This window comes from Thamnophis sirtalis, unplaced genomic scaffold (assembly GCF_051295495.1).
Source record: "Thamnophis sirtalis isolate CommonGarterSnake01/CBP01778 unplaced genomic scaffold, rThaSir2_p1.2 scaffold_9, whole genome shotgun sequence".
Lineage (NCBI taxonomy): Eukaryota > Metazoa > Chordata > Lepidosauria > Squamata > Natricidae > Thamnophis > Thamnophis sirtalis.
In genome coordinates this window covers 41,837,846-41,861,215 of record NW_028261389.1, presented here as the reverse complement: position 1 = coordinate 41,861,215, position 23,370 = coordinate 41,837,846, and the positions used below count along the sequence as shown (strand labels likewise).

The 23,370-nt window shown below is 37.7% G+C and overlaps 1 protein-coding gene across 1 annotated transcript in view; it reads left to right on the top strand.

The window, feature by feature from the left end:
* Window positions 1-23,370, top strand: part of PTPRQ (protein tyrosine phosphatase receptor type Q) — a 113,062-nt gene that overhangs the window by 31,530 nt on the left and 58,162 nt on the right. Inside the window, exons 21-34 of the mRNA XM_087723397.1 lie at window positions 383-609; window positions 1,546-1,615; window positions 2,312-2,511; window positions 2,673-2,907; window positions 5,703-5,831; window positions 7,426-7,572; window positions 8,670-8,842; window positions 8,945-9,152; window positions 10,204-10,329; window positions 10,427-10,606; window positions 12,687-12,794; window positions 14,011-14,292; window positions 15,531-15,713; window positions 17,412-17,513. Coding sequence (XP_087579523.1) covers window positions 383-609; window positions 1,546-1,615; window positions 2,312-2,511; window positions 2,673-2,907; window positions 5,703-5,831; window positions 7,426-7,572; window positions 8,670-8,842; window positions 8,945-9,152; window positions 10,204-10,329; window positions 10,427-10,606; window positions 12,687-12,794; window positions 14,011-14,292; window positions 15,531-15,713; window positions 17,412-17,513 — 2,370 coding nt within the window. The remainder of the gene's footprint in view (window positions 1-382; window positions 610-1,545; window positions 1,616-2,311; window positions 2,512-2,672; window positions 2,908-5,702; window positions 5,832-7,425; window positions 7,573-8,669; window positions 8,843-8,944; window positions 9,153-10,203; window positions 10,330-10,426; window positions 10,607-12,686; window positions 12,795-14,010; window positions 14,293-15,530; window positions 15,714-17,411; window positions 17,514-23,370) is intronic.

The window sequence follows — 23,370 nt, the reverse complement described above, 5'->3', positions numbered from 1 at the left end:
GTTGAAGAGAAAATTACCCTTTGAAAAATATCATGATTTAAAACACCCTTGCCAAAATATGAGTATTCAAAAATATCTTGGCAAACTCTTCCATACAATTTTAAGTAGAGAACCCTACTGCATACAGATGCTTCAATAATGAGCTTTAAAAAGTAAACTGGCATCAGAAGCTGTTTGTCTGTGAATATTGCAGATTCCATTAAAATTCTTAGAGAAAGAATGTACTTGATGTTCCAAAAGGCAATTTATTATCTTTCATGAAGTTAAAAAAGCCAACTTCATATTTGCTGCTCTTTGATGCTTAAAACTGGCAAACTCTCTCCTTATTCTCCAGTAGCTAAAGAATATCTAGGTTTAATGTAAAAATGTATATTTTATACAGATCCAGGACCTCCTGTTTTCCTTGCTGGGGAAAAAGTTGGATCTGCAGGAATACTCCTTTCATGGAATACACCACATTTCCCAAATGGGAGAATTATATCCTACATTGTTAAATATAAAGAAGTTTGTCCGTGGATGCAAAATATTTACACCCAAGTTACAACAAAACCAGATAGTTTGGAAGTTCTACTAACCAACCTTAACCCTGGAACAACTTATGAAATCCAGGTAAAGTTATATTTTACTATTTAAAATATTTAAAATGAAGTATTTTACTTTTTGAAATTTGTAAGCATCAGAGCATTTTTTAAAATATAGATATGCCACATATTTAAATTATAATTAATGTAAATCTAACTGCAGGCATGTAATTTCACCTCATTTTCACTTTAGTTGTGCTCTCTAGTGGAAAGCTTTGCATTTAATCATTTAATACAGTGAGAAAGTATGTTAATTTCCAGAGCTGATAGTATTCTTATGCATTTTAATAAACTATCCCTTCCCTTCCTTTCCCTTCTCTGTTTTTGTCCCAGTGCATTTTATTTGATAAGAATAGTATATTTCTCATATATCTGAGGAAAATCACAGATGTTCATTTTTTATATAATGCAAAAGTTTAAAAAGACAAGAATAATAGCTTTCCTGAAAGTTTCAGTCTAACACAGTCTAACAAGATGCCAAATTGCAAAAGTCTGATAAGTTGTTCAAGACAAAGATAAAGATTAGTTTGAGAAGGATTTCATTATAGGATAACTTCAGGATAGGTTATATTTCAGTATATTCATATTGCAATTCTGCATCAAAAGTCTCTATGTATAAAATGTACTAAGTCAGTTATATTTAAGTGTAATTTGTTGAATACATCATAACTGTTGAATATGTCACAACTGTTCAAGCAATATCTCAAATCGAGCAATTCCCATAATGGCAAGATATGGATGTTTATCACACACATTTTAATTTCATTGAGAAAAAAGGAATCTTTCATACCATGCATATCACTTAGTAAAGAACTTGTTGAGAGCATTCAAATGACTTCCATCTTATGTTTTTATTGGGTACTGTTTCCTCACAGAAGCATATGTGAATTTGGTCATTTACATGAATATTATTTGTTTCACTTAAAATGCAATCTTAGTTCTCACTGATTTTGTCCTCTTGCAGGTTGCTGCTGAAAATAGTGCTGGCATTGGAATATTTAGTGTGCCATTTCTCTTTCAAACTGCAGAAAGTGGTAACTTGGTTTATAATATCTCTTAGTAATCTTGTCAGGCTACATAAAAGTGAGATATGCTTGGATCTGAAGAGCCAAATTGTGCTAAAACATGTTTATTATGAGAACATTATTTTTCTTTTTAAATGAAAAGTTTATTACATATACAATATGTGGATAGAAACTTGCCTTACATAAATTCAGTCAAATACACTTAAAAGTCAGTCCTTTCAATTTATACACTGTTGAAAACTTAATACAATGTAATAATACAATGCTAAATGTATCTTCAGATTTAAGCTTATTCTGTAAACTTAGATTTTGTTATTTGTTGACATTTAGTATGACAGGTTCACTGAAATGACAAACTTTCAACAAATATTCCTGAAGAAATTGCAAAAAACTTTGACAATTTAACAGCTGATTTTTAAAAAAATGACAAATATTTTATTAATATTTAAGCAAGTGTATCCAAATGTATACCATTGTTTACATTCAAATAGTTATGTATAACCAATAATCTTTTCAATTCTAATTCTAAAATATACAATAATTATATATTACATAGTTTGCTGTAGATAAAATTTTCCCAGAACTTGAAAATCTTGTTCTGTCCAGGGACTAAGGAAATCTGTCATTTATGTTTAATAGACTCTTTAAAATAAGTCAAATACATTCTTTCTTTCTTTCTTTTTTATTTTGCTGCTTCTTTCCAAGCACCTGGTAAAGTGGTAAATCTCACAGTTGAAGCTTTCAACCACTCAGCTGTAAATCTGATTTGGTTCTTGCCACAACAGCCAAATGGGAAAATAACTAGTTTCAAAATTAGTGTAAAGCATGCAAGAAGTGGAATAATAGTGAAGGATGTCTCTGTTAAAGTGGAAGACCTTTTGTCTGGCAGATTACCAGAATGCACTGTGAGTATGTAAAACATGCTAGTTATAGATAAAAATAAAAGTTGATTCTTCAGGACTGTCCATGTTTCAGTTCAAAATTCATAGTAAAACAATTAAAATATAAAAACAATAAAAACACCCACAAAAAATAATTGTTTTTATTTCAATGTTTGTCTTCACAGGATAACAGTGAATCATTTTTATGGAGTACTACCACTCCTTCAACTACATCTAGTAAAACCACTACGTTTACCTCAAGTACAGTCTCTCCCAAGGCAATGAGTTCAGTCTGGAATGAACCTGTCAGTTTTGTTGTGACTAATCTTAGGCCATACACAACATACCTTTTTGAAGTTTCAGCAGTAACCACTGAAGCAGGTTATATTGACAGTGCAATTGTCAGGACACCAGAATCAGGTATATATTCTTCAGGTAACAAAGTTAAGAAGGGAAATCAATATGGACAGCATTTGCAATTGGCAAAGTTTGAATAAATATCTTTCAGAATGTATCATAGGACAATTTATCTTCCAGAAATATATTTTTGGGTATGTCCTTATATAAGGAATGGATCAAATTTCATTCTTCTGTTGTCCCAGGGACTTCAGAGAATAAAGGATCTGTCCTACAGAGAAATGCTGCAATGAGAAGGTATGGGTGTCAGGGAGAAATCTGAATGAAAATTGTGGTTGGTTCAGTGTAGGAAATTTGCATTTTATTTAATTATATAAGACACATGTGGTGCATCATCTGAAGCACGTTGAAATAAAAAGACTTTTTTTGCAATATAAATTTAATTATATTGAAGTTTTTAAATCTTCATGATATACATTATCTTATAAACCTGTGATGGCAAACCTATGGCACACATGCCAGAGGTAGCATACAGAGCCCTTTCTGTGAGCATGCGCACCATCACCAGCTGTTCTTTTGGTTTTCATGTGTGCTGGAGTGCCAGAAACCCGAAGATCAGCATGCATACTGGACAGCTGTTCTTTGGGTTTCTGGCATGCATGCACCAGCCAGCTGGACTTTGGGTTTCCGGTGCGCAAAGACCAGCTGGCTGGTCCGCATATGTGCTCTGGAAACCCAAAGACCAGATGGCTGGCATGCACATGCCTGTGCACCTCTCTTTGGGCACTCGGTGCTGCAAAAGTTCACCATCACTGTTCTATACCGATGAGTAGGTTTCTTATCTCCCTCTGAGTCTTTACAGTCAGTTTCTCCAGCCCATACATGCAAGGGAAGGGGACATGAAGTACAAATTAGTATTTAAAATGATCAATATTCAAAACAGTAAACTAATTAATTAGAGTTATAGTAGAATATTTTCCATCTGCTTATTATACTTTGATTTCAACAGACAAACAATGGAGAGAAAGATAATTTATAATGAGAAAAAGTAGTCTGTGTAACAGAGTATTCTATCTTAATTTCAGATCCAATTTCAAATCCAATCTGATTAGGATTTGTACATTTCCCTAATCTCCACTGTCTTTTCAGTTCATATTGCCCATATTTTCAGAAAGATCAATTTATTTAAATCAGATGGAAAGATTTGCTTTACAATGCTACTAAAGCACACATTTTCTTCTAGTTCAGGGGTGACAAACGGCCTGGATGCATCACACGCAGGCCAAGCCCACCTTGGTTCCACAAAGCCAAAAAAACATTGTGATACGTCATGTGATGTCACATGACACATGACAGTTTAAGCTTAATATTGGCTTAGTTTCCTTAACTGAAGAAGGAAATAATGAAGTCCTTCATAAATACAGGACAACTCATGATACTTTTATAAAGAAGTAACCAATTTTACCTTCCATCTATTCAAATCAAAATGCTTAGTAACCCAATCACAAATAAAAATACAGCAACTATATGTTAAATAAGTGAGTGCTCGCCATCCAGCTACTTCACTAAAGATAGCACGGGACTTGCAAATTAGTTGATAATGTTCCTTAGGTAAGAAATATTTCTTGATATAACTGCTGGACTTAATTCTCCATTCCAAGGATAACTGTTTTTATAACAATATAGTTGATGCCCTTATATTTGGCAAGATTTCTAAAGAATGATAAATAATCTTTAGAAAGCAGAGATCAGATTTTGCATGGGCAAGATTTATTACTATCCATTAACAGCTGTTCTCATTTTGGCAGCTAGTAGAATACAAAATATTTGTCCTTTTTATGACCACCAGTGCCTTTGAATAATGTCATGTTTGACCTAATCTTCATTACAGTTCGAGCAGCTGAAGCATTTTGTCAGCTGTGTAGAAATAGCAATAGGTTAGGGATATCACTAACAAAGTTAAATGTTGAAGGAAATATTCAAGGCAGTTTAAATACATAACCAAGATTATTTTTAGAAAGTGATGTCTAAAGTTTGGCTTTCAGGTTTTTTTGAGGCTTCTAATAATACATTTTATACTTAAACATATATTGGCCATTAAAAATAGGAAGATAGTGTCATTTTGTCTGCCTTATTTCAACAGAGTGCCTACAATTTGGCTTGAAGGCTGAAAGTTCACGTATTTGAGGAGAAAATGTTAATATTAACAATGAAACATGGACATGCATACAAATTATGGAAAATTTACACAAGCTTTTTATTTAGAATGAAATAAAATTGTATGGAGCTTGCCTCATTATTAAACATATTTGATTATAATCAATTGATTTAAAAAAATCATGATGTGCTATCAAGTCATTTTTGACTCTTAGTGACCACATCAATAAATTTTTCTCCAAGACAAATAATAATTTATTAATTTGTATGCCATCCAACTCCCAGTGTGTCTAGGCAACTCACAACAAACAAATTACAATAAAATGAAAAAGACAGATACAATGAAATGAATCCAAGAATGGGCACTCTGGGCAGATGGAAGAAGAATGATTGATCCAGCCCATTGCCCTTTTCATCTGACTGCCACAGTAAAGTATTTATATACTCATAAAACCTCAGAAATTGCTTTCTTTATATCAATTCCTTAACTAGGTAAAGAAAAATCTGCCATTTTATATGTTGGCATATTAGGAATGCTCATTTTAATTTGAGTTCTACATGTATTATAACTCTTGATGTGGATTGGCCACTGCATTGATTTGCTGGTAGTTTTACTATCAGGATGAAATTTAAAAATAATTACAATTCAGATTTTATGAAATAAACACTCCCAATATGTATGGTGTTTTTTTTCCATTTAGTTCCAGAAGATCCTCCTCAGAATCTTGCTACAGGAAATGTTACAGGAAAATCTTTCTCAATTTCATGGGAGCCACCAAACATTGTTACTGGAAAGTTTACTTACAAAGTGGAATTATATGGGCAAACTGGTAAAACAGTTAATTTGATTTTGTATTATTGTGTTCACATGTTTCATAATCTACTGTGTTTAGTCATTAATTGATTCATAAAACTATTAGAGCTATACAGTTATAACATTTATTTATATACCATCATACTATTTCCTTTCAGAATAACTAACATTATCCAGAACTCAGACTAAGAAATAATGAGCAAAGATAGAAAATTATACCTAAATACCTAAATTTACTTTATACCAACAACATTATCTCTTCATATCTTTCTACCCTTGTTAACCATTTTTATGTCCACCATATCATTTGTTCTTTAAACATGACTTTTTTCAGGATTTCATTAACTCCATCCAACCATTATCGTCTGCATTTTCTTGGTGCCTTCCTTCCTTCCTTCCTTCCTTCCTTCCTTCCTTCCTTCCTTCCTTCCTTCCTTCCTTCCTTCCTTCCTTCCTTCCCCATTTTTAACCCATAGTTTAAGACAGGGTTATCAAATTCCCGGCCTGCAGGATGGATATGTCACGCACTGGCCACGCCCATGCCAGGTTTAGTGAAGGGGGAAAAAGTCCCAGTGTGTCATGTGATGCTGCTGTGACGGTTTGAGTTTGACACTCCTCTTTAAGGCAACAAAAATGGCTCCCTCAAAAATTTAACATCTCTTGTTCCATGGGATCCTAGCCACATAACCAGGTCTTATGGGCCTTTTGGAATATCAAAAGGTGAGGAAAGGCGATCCCTCAAACAGCCTAATCCCATGCCATGAAGATTAACAGGCCAATAGCAATAGCAATAGCAGTAGACTTATATACCGCTTCATAGGCCTTTCAGGCCTCTCTAAGCGGTTTACAGAGAGTCAGCATATTGCCCCCAACAATCTGGGTCCTCATTTTACCCACCTCGGAAGGATGGAAGGCTGAGTCAACCCTGAGCCGGTGAGATTTGAACCGCTGACCTGCTGATCTAGCAGTAGCCTGCAGTGCTGCATTTAACCACTGCGCCACCTTGGCTCATAATCACCAGATGAGTCATAAGTATATACTACTCATTGTTATTTTGATCAATCAATGTGCTCACCTAACATTTTTAGTAACGCAGAGAAACTGAAAATTTAATCTATTTGATTTAATATATGCAACAATGCCCTGTTAACTGAAAGGGTAGTGATCTGATCTATTGTGCCAGTATACCAAAATTTCAGGTAAATCCAGATTTACCTCACACTTGCTTACTCTAGTCAGTGCATGGTCAGATCTTTAATAATTAACTTGCAAGCCAACATAGTATTGTCAATTAAATTATATGCATAATAATATGTATACTGACATAATTAAGCATGTAGTAACATTTAATTGAGTATTAAATACCTGGAAGTATAGGCATTTTCCAAAACTTGGATTAAACAACTAATAGGATACACCTGTAATGTTATTGTCTTTTACCTTTTTACCAAGTTTCATAAAAATATTCATTAACATGAAATTGATATACCTAATCAGTTTATAATACTTGCTTGTTTCAGTTTTCTTTAACATAACCAGGAACAAAATTCTTTTAAAATAATTTCGAAGAGTTTAACTGTCTGGTATTTTGTTTTAAATGATTATTTCAGTTCGTATTTTGGATAACAACACAAAAGATCTCAAATTTACATTTAATAATCTGATACCGTTTACATTATATGATGTGTTTGTTGCTGCTGAAACAAGTGCTGGAGTGGGCCCAAAGTCTAACATAACAGTTTTCACACCTGCAGGAGGTAAGCTGTATATGTCATATATATGTATGTGTGTGTGTGTGTGTATGTATATATATATATACATACATACACACACACACACACATATTCATATTTTAATATGGATAGATAGTGTTGGCAGATGCAACCCATGGAAGTTGTGGGTGTGTATTTGTGTGCAGCTCTAAATGTTGAGTAAAACTGGATCAATTGCTTGCTTCCAGGAACAATGAAATAAATGATAATGGTGTAAATAAGAATGAGTCTTCCATTAGTTTCATGGCATTCATTAGCCATTGAAATAATACATAAAATTCAGCAGGTCCTCTGACAATATTTTGAAGGTTTTATTATTGTTGTTGAAAGATGAATTAAACAATCTTAGTTTTATTTGGTCCCAATTGTTAGGACAGCACAACTATATGTCCACTAGAGGGCAGTAAGTGATTACAAGAAAAGTTTGTTTAGTAAAGCTGATAATGTTACAGATTCTCTTAACTGAAATAAGTTCAATTTTCACATGATGACTTAATGTGTACAGTTTTCACTTCAAAAGCAAGATGTTTTTCTAGGATGTTCTTTCCATGCACTTTACCCCAACTCCAGTTCTTTTACAATAAATGGAAAGTAATCATGAAGATAGCCTCTGCTATACAACCTCCAGAGGATATATCTCAATTGCAAAATTGTACCTACAGGTGCACAGCTAGAGTGCTCTCAAGAGCAGTTCTCACTAGGGAGAGGGCTTTAGGGAGATGCGGCATTTCACTCAATATCCCTTGGGCAGAATGGGCTGTTATGGGAGAATGAATGAGGTCAACAGATTGGAAGTTCATCAGTTCTAACTAGATTTTTTTTAAAGTGATGGGAACAATAATCAGTAGATTAGCAACACCTGATTAAGCTTGGAAGCTAAGCTTGGAGAATGTCAGCAGTGTAGGCTAGAAGAAGCAATAGCAAATTCCCATTGTGTTCTTGGCAAGACTACAGACATTTGCAGTATCCATCAGAATTATGTAACTTCAAATAAATGTTACTTTTTGGATAGTATTAATTTAAGATTAAACATTTTCTAATGTTTGCTGTTTTGTAATTTTACTACATACATTATATTTCAGTTCCAGGACCTGTATTTGATTTGCATGTAGTAGAGGAAGCAGCAAGCTTTATAAGAATTGCTTGGAAAAAACCACAGCAACCAAATGGAGTAATCACTCAGTACCGAGTAAAAGTTTTCCATGAGGAAACAGAGGAGATCCTTGAAGATACAATTCTGACAGAAAAAATCAAGGTACTTACCTACATTTAATATTTTCGCATTGTTCCTTGTCTACATTCCTGTCACTAAGGTTAAGAAATGGAAAATTGTTTCTTTCTTCTCTTTCTGTGTTAGCATTTTACTGAATCTGTGGATCCAGATATGACAGAAGAATATGCGTTATCTTCCTCACCGAATAAAATAAAAACAGTGACCAGTTTATATGAAGGTTCAGGTGAAATGTTCCCAAGAGTACATGAATTTTCTCCAGTAAAATATACTAGTATTCCTGTTGATAATTTCCTAACTGTAAATGAGGATGCAGGACTATATTTAAATTCTGGTAAGTAGGAAAAAGCTGTTTTCTATAACTACTTCATTGTTCATATGGCTATTACGCAAAGTATCTTTAGCAAGGAGTTCAGTCGTATTGTTAGTGGGCATTTGCTGATGTCACATTCGGCAAATGGGAAAATGCCACACAAGCAGAGCTTAGTAGCCCCTTGTCACCCAGTTGACCTCTCTCCCAGAGAAAGAAGATGCCAGACCCATTGCACAAGCTGCATAGACAATCAGTTATTACAGTTGCCAAAGCAGGTGTGATTGGAAGAGATTAACATATCTCCATGTCCCACGCAGACCTTTAATTTTTCCCCCCAACAGTTTTTGACTAATAGGCTTCCAAATGTCACTGAAGGTAAATAGGTCAAAAAGTTACAACTCAGCAACATGGGGCAACCAACAGGTGGCGATGACCCTTTGACACAGTGATGCTATCAGTATATTCACTTACACAGCATTATCAAAGGGGCATTTTTGTGACTAAACACAGATATTTATGACCCATTAAATAAAGTTTGGATGACAGGTTTAAAAATGTCTGAAAATGTGAAAGGGAGCCATTAAATGTAAAAGGATAATGGTGCTATTTTCATTACTTTGAATGTCAGTTGTAAATAAAATAGTGCCGAAAAGTTATTTCCGTGATTCTTAGCTATTATTTTTGACTTTCAGTTACTGTTTTTTCATTTCCAATATGCCAAGATTACTTTTCTTTTTTGCACTGATGCAAACATGCTTCAGAAATGAAAGCAATCTATTTTTGTCAATCTAGTATGCAAGTTTATTTTGGAATAGCATACATTGAATCCAGTACGATTTATTCTTCATTAAACACTCATAGAAACAGCATTCCTGTTTCTTATTCTTTGCTGTGCAGGATGATCAATTCTGCAATTATTTTAATAGTGACCATTTAACATAAACACACAAAAACTGCACTCTTATACCATTTTTGTAGAAATGATATCCTCTAAACTAGTCCTAAATTAGAAATGTATGACTGATTTTAGTTTTTAAAAAATATAAAACATTTGATACCATCAATCTTTCAGTTGAGCAGCTGTCATATCGTGTAAATGCACTCCAGCCTTTCACTAAATATGCAATTGCTGTGTCTGCTTTTACCATCATTGGAGAAGGACCACCGGCTATTCTCATTTCTAAGACAAGTGAACAAGGTAAAAATTTTATAACAGAAATATTATCATGTTGCAAGTGTTTGTTTTTTCAATTTTTCTAAATTTAAATTTCTAAATTAATTATTCTTTTTTGTAGTTCCAAGTTCTGTGGAAAATATAGATTATAAAAATATTAGTTCATCTTCAATTTTGCTCTTTTGGGATAAACCATTAAATCCTAATGGAAAAATCACACATTATACAATTTATGCAATGGAGGTGGATACAAATAAAGCATTTCAACTGACTACATCAGAAAAACACATACTGATTACAGGTGGGATGATTTTTTATATATAAAGAAAGAAAGACAGAGAGAAGGAAGGAAGAAGTGAGAGTGAGTTAGTGAATGAATGTTGAGAAATATAAGTTTAAAATAGAATTATGTAGACGTTAATTATGTCAACTTGTGCCATGATTGTACTTTATCCTTAACAACAGATATATTTTTCTCTATTTGTATTTTTTGACATTTATTCTTTTTTTTAATTGTAATAGATGACTAAAAAGAATTTAATGAAATAAAATTATAGTGAATACGTTCACCATTATCATTATATTATTATTATTGTTCTTAACATTACAAATTAAATAAAAAAGCATCAATGCAATTCAGAGTATGAAATTTTTTTAAAATAACAAGCTATTATGAATAGGGAAAAAGAATAAAAAGAAAATGATACAATGCTTTGTACCTACTACGTTATTACAATGATTGCATAATAAAAGAAGTGCCACTTCAAAGGCTGAGAGTTGACAATTTTTGTTAAGCCACACTTTGCATCTGGTAGGTCAAATATTGACAGGGCCAAATTTAGATAAATGGAGCCAAATATATAAATTTCAGATATATGTAACTATCATTTAATAGCCCATCACTGAACCTTACTTCAATGAAATAAGAATATACAACAAAGAAGGAGCTATCTATGGAAATATCATGCTTCTCCTTGTTTCTCCAAGAGTAGTTCCGGTCAGTATTGATGGCAGGAGAGGAGAACAGCTCAAGGCCTGTTCCCTGGGTTATGGGGTTTCTCAGTGCTCATTACTCTTTCCATTCTCTTAAATATCTATATGAAACTGCTGGATGTGACAATTCAGTGGCGCCGGAGTCAGGTACCATCAAGGTGCTGAGTGGCCCTAGTTTGGCTAATGTATGCTGTCAAGGTTGTGTCTTGATATTTGAAGGCTATGGGGCCCTGGATGGGGAAGAACAGGCTTCAGTTCAACCTGAGCAAGAGTGGCTCTCGGATTTGGTGATTTTTCCACCTTTACATGTTTCTGGATGTAACTGTACTGCCCCAGACATAAACCAGAGTGCAATTTGTGGATCCTCATGGCTTTTGTTCAAAGAGCAGGTTGGTAGCCATGGCCAGGAGGGCGTTTGCTCAAATCTTTGTTGGGCAACAATTGGTCCTGTCCTGGACCAGACATTTTTCAGTCACTTAAGCTTTTTTATACTTTTGGGTTTTAAAATATATTTTATTTATTACATCTTGTTATTATTTGGGTTTTTTATTATGTTAGAGTCACATATAAGATGGGTAGCTATATAAATGTAATAAATATATTACACATTCAACATAAAGACAATAACCAACTTTTAAAAAATTTGTTGAGAAGTCCAAAATTTGAAGTGTAGAATATTGTAAATATTTCAATGTAATATTACCAACCAGAAAATAATTATGTATTTCAGCTTCCCATATATTTGGACTAGTCAGATTGTTATATTGACAAAACAAATCTAGGTAAAGATCCTTGATAATTAAAAATTTCTCAGTATTGTAAGCTTATAACAATTTTTATGTTTGATTCCTGCCACTGAACATCATGAATATCACTAGATTGCTATATTAAATAGTGCAAAGTTCCTAACATCAATATAAACAAAGTACAGCTTAATTGCAGGTGAAATAAATATGTTATAAATAAACATATAACAGCTTAATTAGAACAACAATGTAAGTTTAAAATAAGTTTAATCCATTTTAATTAACTCATTACAAAGCTTAATGTGTACATATGAGAGATAAGAAATAAAAAAGGAAAATGTCAAAATACTGAAATAGCCATTTTTAAAAATTTTGAACTATTAAAAATTAAACCTAAAATGTAATATTAAGAAAACATTTTAAAGGCAGTTTTATCAATCAAGATCACATGCTAAATGTTTGTCTGTATAGCATCTTTATATAACAATTAATAATTTTTCTAAAGTAAGTCCTAATATTTGCAATGTGCTAGAATTGAAAGCAACTTCTCAAAATCTATGAGAGTAAACAAGATATCTGTAAAAATGCCCAAATGAATGCACAGTAAATTTCATTTACAGATTTTGTTCATCTTTGTTTTAGACCTAAAAAAGTACACAGATTATAAAATGAGGGTAACAGCTTCCACAACTGTTGGAGAAAGTGCACTTTCTGGAGACAATGATATTTTTATAAGAACACTTGAAGATGGTAAGTACGTTGTTTTCATATTGATTTTATAATTTCAGTTTGATCAGTTATGATTGATTTATCTACAATGCCCATTAAGCAATACATTTGCACAAATAATAAAAACCATGTAAGCCGTTTCTGTGTGAATGTCTGTGTGTGTGTGTGAGAGAGAGAGAGAGGGGGGGGGGAAGAGAGAGAGAGAGAGGGATGGGTGGATGGAAGGAGGGAGATAGATTTTTTTTCTGGGCATATTCCAATCTCTCCTGATGTTTAGTATGACTAATTGAGGCTTAATATGACAATTTTGAAAAGGTGTTTTGCAAACTACATTGTAAGCGATTTCTATTTCTTGAAGTTCTTTAGAAAGCTCTAGAAACCCACTAAGATAAGAGACAGCACTAATACTATTAATACTATTTTTAATACTGTTCCCATATTAAAATATATCAACTAGCTTCAGGCTGGATGAGTTGGTTGCTGCCATTAACTTGGGAAATTTTAATTTTTAACTTTAATTCATAAATGTAGCTGCAGGGTAACCAAATAAATAGCACATTTTTATCTGTGCAAGAATGGGTAGACAGTTACCACTGAAGGTAAGTATGGTATTAGAAGAGGTATCAGCATGAGCGGTGATATGAAGGACTTTGTGATGATGAAGTAAATAAAGGAAATTGACCATGAAGATGAGAATCACCGAGTTTCTGCTACTTTTAACAATTCTAAATTATGGCTTGCAATTTCCACTTATCAAGACAGTTCAAAATGTTTGCATTTTGCTACCAGTAATGGTAAAAACTAGAGTGTTTTGCCTGAGACAAGTAGGAAAGAATGTGATGTGTTTAAAGAACATATACTGTATGGGAGCATATAGGTGTGAATGTAAGTGTATATGTATATTAGTGTGTTCGGGGAAAATATGTATGTGCATATGCTGAGATTGGACATACTTCCACATGTCTAGAGGAGAGGTTGTTTAAAGATGGTACATTTGCACGTCCAAAAATTGTTTTGCAATTGCTCAAATATACACTGGCAAATTTGTTCCCAAAGGACTCATCTGGCAACTAATATGCCTTTAGTTTATAAAAAGGTTACCTAATCTTGGTCTATGTATTATAAAAATATAAAGAACACCATTTTACTGTAATCAATAAATTCTGTATTTTAAAATAGTTATGAATGAATGCACCCTAATACTCAATCACTTTTTTTTCTGTTTTCTGAATGAAAGAACCCAGTTCACCACCTCAGAATGTTGAGGCATTAGACGTGACTGCCTCAGAAGTCAAATTACGGTGGTTACCACCTGAAATACCTAATGGGATCATAACTCATTATGAAATCATGTCTAATAATGGCAGTATTTTAATAACTAAAAATGCTACAACAACACATCTTACTTTAAATGAGTTGAAACCATACACTTTGTATAACATTTCTGTAAGAGCATTCACTCGCTTTGGTCATGGGAATCAGTCATCTGACCCATTATCTGTAAGAACAGCTGAAGCTGGTAAGTGGAAATACTAGAATATTCTTTTGTCTCTATGGATTCAATTTTAAATGTATTGAAAAGGATATTCAAAAGAATGCAAATGCAAGTAGATTAATAGGTACCACTTTAGTGGGAAGATTTCCTGCACCTTTGGAGTATAGTCATGCTGGTCACATGACCATGGAAAATGTCTTCAGCAATGCTGGCTCCCTTGGCCAAGAAACAGAGATGAGCTGTGTGCCCTAGATAATATAATTAGGTTACAAATTACTAATATAATTAGGTTACAAATTACACATATCTATATTTGAATGAGACAAATGATACCATGAAGCATTTCTCAAAATATCTGATGATCATAGAAAAGTATCTTGCTTAATGATGAGAGGTGAGTCTCTTTCAATGGATGTTGTGATGCATCAAACATGTATCAAATATCAGAATATCAAAATATCAAAAAAGTTCAATACATGCTATTTTTTGTTCTTAGTTGTTTTACGATTTGGTATTATTAACAAGTTTTCCAATTATAACATACATATAATCCTATTTTATCATGTTTAGTTTTATATTTGAAATAATGAAACCAAGGGCCCAAATGAATAACAAGGCAAGTTAGAGAATAGCGAAATGAAATTTCTAAATAAAAAAATCCTGATTGTACATTAAAATAAATATGTAGTTTCCCATAAATTACCTGTGGGGAGATGGATAGGTAACTAGGATAGGGTTGGGATTATTGTACTAGTATTTTGTTTTCCTTTTTTGTATTTTTATCACTTTTTGTTGAAAAGCACTTTCTCTGTGTTTTTTTCTTTCTTTTGACAAAGTATGTATTTTTCTGATAATTGTTTGTGCTTTTTTTCTTTTTTGTCACTATTTTAAAAGCAATAACAAAGAAATCAGGATTTTATAGAAGTAGTTTAACTGAATTTGAAATTAAAGAAAATATCTATGTCAGAACTGAGGAAAATTGTACCTCTGTTTTTATTTACTAAAGGCAAAATAAATCTTTGATAGTTCATTGCTTGCTAATTCATTATTGGATCAGAGACTTCAGACTATATTGGTAATATGTATTGTTGCTTTGTATTTAATTGTCTTCTGTAATGTAATAGCATTTGATGAAAGCTCAAAATAGCATTTGAGTTTCAGTTATCATCATATCTTTTAATTTTTTTGTATGTCACACACCTGTAGAACACTATCATTTAAAATTTGGATATAATATTTTTCTCTGAATTATTTCATTTCAGTACCTGACTTTCCACCCCAAAATATAACTTACAGGAACATGTCTTCTTCAGTAATAGAGTTATCATACTTTCCTCCATCTGTCCCCAATGGCATTATAAAGACATACACCATATATCTCAGAGAGATGAATGGAAGTGAAGTAAGAGTAATCAACACAACACATCTGTCACTAATTATTACAGGTAATATTTTGCCTTATTATTTTACATGGCAGTAATCTAGCTGTGTTATGATGAGTCTGTATCAAATCTATGTATGTATTTTTCAATATCAAATTAACAAACACAATCATATACCTTACATTAAACACATATAAGTGAATAATTCAAAGTAGCAATAGCAATAGCAATAGCAGTAGACTTATATACCGCTTCATAGGCCTTTCAGGCCTCTCTAAGCGGTTTACAGAGAGTCAGCATATTGCCCCCAACAATCTGGGTCCTCATTTTACCCACCTCGGAAGGATGGAAGGCTGAGTCAACCCTGAGCCGGTGAGATTTGAACCGCTGACCTGCTGATCTAGCAGTAGCCTGCAGTGCTGCTTTTAACCACTGCGCCACCTTGGCTCTTATAGTAATTATATGTAATTATATTTCTTCTGTTTTTAAAGTAATTATATGTAATTATATTTCTTCTGTTTTTAAGTAGAATTAAGAAATTAAGCAAATGTGCACTGATACGATCACTGCTATATTTTATGTGCCAAATTTCATTACTATATTAAATAGAAAACTCCAAATTATGACATGAAATCTGAATTTCATGTCAATTTCTGATATTTTTGGACACTTAAGAGAGTTAGTCATATCAGTAGCTTAAAAAATACCATTGGTAGTATAAATGAAAGTTATTTATTTCATATATTAATATATTTGATATATAAAATATATACTGTATGTCAAATGCTTTAACTGTCCTTTGCTTTGCAGAATATTGTTCTGTCCCAAACCTCTAACCTATACTGTCACAGACCTGGCTGTCTGCCACAACTAAGGAGGGAGATAAGCAACCCCTTGGCTAGGAGCCCAGAAAATTATCTCTATGAAAACAAGGCTTGAACTCATGAAATTCTGCAAAATTCCCCTCCTGTCGCCCCACTTACAAGCTCTCCAGGAGAGGCCAATCAGTATCCACCTGCTCCTATTTCCTTCTGTGACCCTTTTTCCAAAGCTGCTCCCTCCTCCTTTCAGCCCTATGCATACATATGTCAGGGACAGCCTCCCTCTGTTCTTCCTCACTGCTCCCTTACTCAGAGGCCATCTGGTGGCCAACAGGCCTCTCTAGTTCTGACTCCGAACACCCCCCCAGAGTCTTCCTCACCCTCCAGGGCAGTCCCATAGTGTTCATCGCAGTCAGATTCCACCAACAGCTCAGCCGGCCACTGTTGTGCCACAAAGATATTTATTTTGTTTTACCTTAAAAAAGTTATCTCTGAAAAGTGAAAGAACAAAGTCAGGACAATGTTATAAATATGTTTTCATGTTTTGTAGTCAATTTATTCTGTAAAACACTTAATTTAATTTAATTTAATTTAAAATTTAAAATATTATAGAACTTTCATATATCTCTATGTATATATTTATATAAATATAAAATTAACTTGGGGGATAACGATATAAACATTAGTGCCCAAATATTAAAATATTCATATTTTAAATATTAAATTATTCTAAAACATTACTAACACCTACCATTTAGATAAGCTTAGCATTTGTGTCAATAATATGATTTCCATGTCTGTAAATTAAAGTCTTTATGTTGTGTTTTTATAATTCAAGTCTTTTCTCTATATTGATTAATATGAAATTATCAAAATAGCATAAACACAAAATGCATATAAGTGTCACTATATACACATAACATGTATATTCTTTATTTAGGCTTAAAGAAATATACAAAATATCTGGCTGAAGTATCTTCAAGCACTGTAAAAGGTCAAGGACCTCGGAGTGCACCATTGGATATAATAACTGATGAAGATGGTAAGGTTGACCTTGCTGATTATTGTGTTCTTTTCATATCAGTTGGTTAAGTTGGAGTGATAGAAGAATATTAGCTACAAATTCCCATCTGCAAGCTAAAGGAAGCTCAAAATGGTGTTAGTATTAGGGGTGGAAAACCTTTTGAACATGGGAGCTTCACTTAATGTTTCTTTGGAGCATGGTGAGACTAATAGAATAGGGTTTTTTTCTGCTTCAAAATAATAGAAAATTGAAATACAACGGTTCAGTAGATAGGGAACAAAGTGCTTACATTTATTTGATTATAAACAGACTTTTCAAAAGGTATAAACCCTTGTAAATAACGAGATCTACTTGCAGTAAAAATGTAAGAAGCAATGAAATGCAAGCAAAAAAAAGGTTTAGAATGTAATTTCTTGGAAGTACATACTGTTCTGACTGTTAGTCAAAATATTTTACAAATTCCTTCATAGCTGAGCACTTGTTTTCATTTCACACATAACTAAAGTGATGACCTGCTTTAGGGATATGATGATAATTTATGTCATTTAAAATAAGCTTGAATGGTATGATAAAATGCCTATATTTATCAAGAAAATACTAAAACATCTGATCATCTGATGCAAATGGCTATATTTATTATTTATAATGGTATACATAATGAATATCCAATAATATGAATCCTGATAACATTTTTATCTATGCTAGTAATTAAAGTACTAATAAAATTAAAATATTCCAGAGTTTATAACTTTGGTTAATTGTATCTAATCAGGGGCATTTTTTAAAATCTGGAATTAAAGCCCCAGCAGGTATTTTATAGAAGTGCACGGTGACTTATTATTAACACTAGTATATGTCATATAATGAATATGTATTGTATCATAACAGGACACATAAAAATAAAATGGTGCATACAAGATTGCAATAAGTAAATAAACATTTCTGACAATGAGTTAGATTCTCCTTATTTTTTTAATACAGCTCATTGGTTTTGGAGCAATTCAGGTTCTCAGATTAGACTTGATTGTGGGAATTTATAGTCTTGGGCTCTCTGTGGGCATCAACCTACATAGAATTCTCTTTCAGGAACTCAAAGGAGGTAAGAAAGGTACAGCAGAAATATTGAATAACAAAATAAGAGACTTTGAAAGGACCTTGGAGGTCTTCTGGTACAACCCCCTGCTGAAGCATTAGATCCTATACCTATGATGGCAAACCTATGGCACATGTGTAAGCTGACCAGATTTTCAGATTGGAAAAGAGGGACGCCTTTGACCGGGGGGGGGGGGCTTGATTAAAAAAAATTTTTTTTGTCAAAAGGTCACCCCAGGACACTGAAACCAGCATAAATATGAATCTGTTGCCAAACAAAATTTTGATCACGTGACCATGAGGATGCTGCAACGGTCGCTAAGTGTGAAAAATGGTCATCAGTCACTTTTTTCAATGCCATTGTAACTTTGGTCACTAAATGTTTTCTTTCCCCCTCCCCGAGACTCCTCACTTCTTCCTTCATTCCTCTTGCTTATCTACCTTCACCTTATCCGTCTTCTGCTCTTTCCCTCCCTTCCTTTCTCCTTCCATCCTCTCTTCTTTCCTCACTCACTCCCTTCCTCCTTTTCTCTTCCTTCCTCCTTCCATTCTTTCAGCTTCATTTCTTTTGCCTATCTACCTTCTCTGTCTTTTTGCTCTTTCCATTTCTCTCTTCCTCTTCGCTTCTGTTCCTTCCTCCTTCCCTCCTTTCCTATTTTCCTTCTGCCTATCTACCTTCACCTTCTCGGTCTTTCTGCTCTTTCCCTGTCTTCCCCTTTCCTCCCTCCCTTCTTTCCTTTCTAGTTCCATCTTTTCTTCTTTCCTCTCTCCCTCCCTTTTTCTTTTTTCCTTCCTTCCTCTTTCCTCTTGCCTATCAACTTCATCCTCTTTGTCTTTCTGCTCTTTCCCTCTCTTCCCCTTTTCTTCCTACCTCCTTCCCACTTTTCTCCCTCCCTTCTTCTTTTTCTTCTTTTTTTCTTCAATCTTCCTCCTTCTCCTCCCATTCTTTCTCCTTCCATCCATCTTTTCTCCTTCCATCTTCTCCCCCCTCCCTTCTTCTTTTTCCTTCCCCCCTCCCTCCCTCCTTCCTTCCTCTCCTTCCCTTTCTCGCACACAGGAAGGGGAGGGGAGGCTTTCTAGTCGCTTTCACAGCATAATTTCTTTATCTAACTTTTAAAAAACAGTGTGCAAATCAAACTTGAGATTTTCGTAACCTGCGAAGCACCAAGTTATTATCTTCTGTTGTTACAAATTCGCAGCTACTCCATTCTTTCCGATAGGGAACTGCATTTCCCAAGATGCCTCAGGTCCTCAAAGCGCTGAACGCGGTTTTGCAATTGACTCCAGCGAGGCCTGGTAGCCGCCGGCTGGGGTGGCTGTCAAGGCGCTGACAGCGGAGCAGACGCGCCGTTTGTTACTGCTTCCAGCAATCGAGACGGACGAGGGAAGAGGCGGTGGCGGGAAGCAACCAAGCCTTGCAGACTCGCTTCCCACCGCAGCACAGGGGCCACACAGGCGTGATTGCTTCCCACCCGGAGGTGGCGGCAAGAGCAGTGCGTTGTTGTTGGTCCATGGCTGGAGCCGGGCAGCGACTGTAAGGACTGCTCGGGCGAGGTGCGGAGGAAGAACGGAAGGTCCCTAACGCCCGCGATGACGGCTCGAGCCATGGACGAGCAGGCTGGCCCCAACAACAACAACGCGCTGCTCTTGCCGCCACCTCCGGGTGGGAAGCAACCAAGCCTTGCAGACTCGCTTCCCACCGCAGCACAGGGGCCGCACAGGCGTGATTGCTTCCCACCCGGAGGTGGCGGCAAGAGCAGTGCGTTGTTGTTGCTGGGGCCAGCCTGCTTGTCCATGGCTGGAGCCGGGCAGCAACTGTAAGGACTGCTCGGGCGAGGTGCGGAGGAAGAACGGAAGGTCCCTAACGCCCGCGATGACGGCTCCAGCCATGGACGAGCAGGCTGGCCCCAACAACAACAACGCGCTGCTCTTGCCGCCACCTCCGGGTGGGAAGCAACCAAGCCTTGCAGACTCGCTTCCCACCGCAGCACAGGGGCCGCACAGGCGTGATTGCTTCCCACCCGGAGGTGGCGGCAAGAGCAGTGCGTTGTTGTTGTTGGGGCCAGCCTGCTCGTCCATGGCTGGAGCCGGGCAGCAACTGTAAGGACTGCTCGGGCGAGGTGCGGAGGAAGAACGGAAGGTCCCTAACGCCCGCGATGACGGCTCCAGCCATGGACGAGCAGGCTGGCCCCAACAACAACAACGCGCTGCTCTTGCCGCCACCTCCGGGTGGGAAGCAACCAAGCCTTGCAGACTCGCTTCCCACCGCAGCACAGGGGCCGCACAGGCATGATTGCTTCCCACCCGGAGGTGGCGGCAAGAGCAGTGCGTTGTTGTTGTTGGGGCCAGCCTGCTCGTCCATGGCTGGAGCCGGGCAGCGACTGTAAGGACTGCTCGGGCGAGGTGCGGAGGAAGAACGGAAGGTCCCTAACGCCCGCGATGACGGCTCGAGCCATGGACGAGCAGGCTGGCCCCAACAACAACAACGCGCTGCTCTTGCCGCCACCTCTGGATGGGGTAGATTGATGGTGTATTTTAGAATTCAATCAGCGCAATAACAACTAAACAGGCAGGCATGCCAAGTGGCACAGGACAGGCAAGAATTTACCAGGGGCTTTTTAATTAGGGGTGGAGGGAGATGGACCTCAATTCAGGACCGCGTGAGGGAGTCCTGTTTTTTCAAGCAAGAATTCTCAAAGAGCAGTTGCTGCCGCGAACGAAAAGCAGTTTTTAACCCCAAGCGCGATGCCACGAATGTCACTATTTCCATCCAAGCCGCCACCACAATCCTTGCAAGCCGGCAAGAAAGCGGAAGCAAGAAGAAAAAAATACATGAATAACCACCCTCCCAAGCAGCCGGAGCTTGCAAATGGCGACGTTGCAATGAGGGTCGTACTCCTGACCCTCTAAAACTCTCGGGAAACTCCTTCGCAGCCACGGGGGGGGGGGATCACAGGAGCAGCCCCACTGGCGGGAGAACGATGGGACGGCTGCGAAAAGGCACAAGGGGAGGGGGAGATTGACAGCAAGGGTTCGTCCCGCCGCTCGCCTTAAAGTTCTCGCCTAGCCGAACTCTGGGGTTGCAGCCGCTGCTCGCCATTCCCTCAACTCAGAGTACGGAGCGCGCGCAAAACCCTGCCAGGCGGGACTCCCCGCAAACCTCTCGCATATTCCCCCCCCTGCTTGCTCCGTCTTACCAGATTTTGGGGGGTATCTGTAGAGGAAATTGGACGGGACATCCACCTCTTCCACTCCGGCGTTCTGCCGGCTGGTGAGCGCTCCCATGCTTCAGGCACGGCGGCAGAGGGTATCCGGGGTTGCAGAGGGGGGGCAGAGAGGAGGGGGGTGCGTCAGCTTCCCAGTTCGTGGCAGACCTTTTCTAGCCAGCTCAAAGGACTTCCCCGGACTTGCTTTGCTGAGCAGGGGCTTTAGTAGAAAGGAAAGCAACTTCAGAGCTGGTATCGGGCCAGCAAAGGCTTCCCACTGCCGGCATGACTTTGAAGTGCGGCTTTCCTTCCACGCGGGCTGACATGGAAGGCAAGCCAGCCCTTCAAACTCATGCTGGCACTTTAGTGTGCCCCTCGGCTGCCATTCAGCGAAAGATGTTTCGCTGAATGGCGGGCGAGTTCTAAACTGCCGGCATGACTTTGAAAGGGCTGGATTGCCTTCCGCGCGGGCCGAAGTGGAAGGCAAGCGGCAAGCCAACACTTCAAAGTCCTGCCGGCAGGCAGGGCTGGAGCGAGCGTGCTCCGTCCCGGTGGGTGCATGAGCGGGGCACTTTTCCAGCGCTCCTGTGCCTGGAGAGCTCCCTCTGCATATGAGCCCGGGATCCGCCATTTGCGCTCCCTTCCTCTGCCTCGCCACCCGCCTTCCCTATCTAGGGACTCCTCCAGCAGAAATAGCAGAGTCGCGTCGAGCGCCGCTCTGCCTTTCTCTGTGCTCTTCCCGCCCGGACGCCCAGAGCCTCCCAGCCCGCCCGGCCCGGGGTGAGTCAACTGCAGTGCAGCGGGTGGCGATCCCGCCACCCCCCCCCCTCACTCGCCCCGCCCGTCACTTACTCTGAGTTCGGAGAAGAAGCGGCGGCCCCAGGTGGCACTTTTCGCAGAGGTTTTTCCACAGCTTGTCCGGAAGTGGAGCTGGAAAGGCGAGCTCGCTCCCCGCTCACTCGCTACGCTACCCCGCCCATGCGAGCGGCAACGGATGGGCGGGGGACTCATGCGGCATGCTAAGCGGACTCCAGCCAATCAGTGAGCTGGCTGGGATGGAAAACTTTAAGCATGCCGCGGTTTTCCATCCCAGCCAGCTCACTGATTGGCTGGAGTCCAGGCCAATCCAATCTGTGAGCGGCAGGCTGGGCTGGCTTAAATTTGTAGGTAGGAGGTAGGATAGAGAACAGAACAATGAGCCAGCCCAGCAAGCTAGCAGCTGATGGGCGGGAGCTGCGAGCGCCAAAAAAAGCGTGCTTTTTAAAAAGGCGGGCGGGACGCGGGAAAATGCGTTGGAAGGCGGGTGTGTCCCGCCAAAAGCGGGACGTCTGGTCACCTTACACATGTGCCATAGGTGGGACACGGAGTCATATTTGCTGGTATGCTAGTTGTCAACTCCAGCGTGCATGCGCACACTTGCCAGCTAATTTTTGGCCTTCTGGAGGGCTGGGGAGGCGGTTTTCTTCCTCCTCAGGCTTCAAGAAAGCCTTTGGAGGCTGAAAAACAAGCTGGAAATGGATCATTCTTGAACTTCTGGTTGGCTCATTGGGACTGTTTTTCACCTTCCCTAGGCTTCA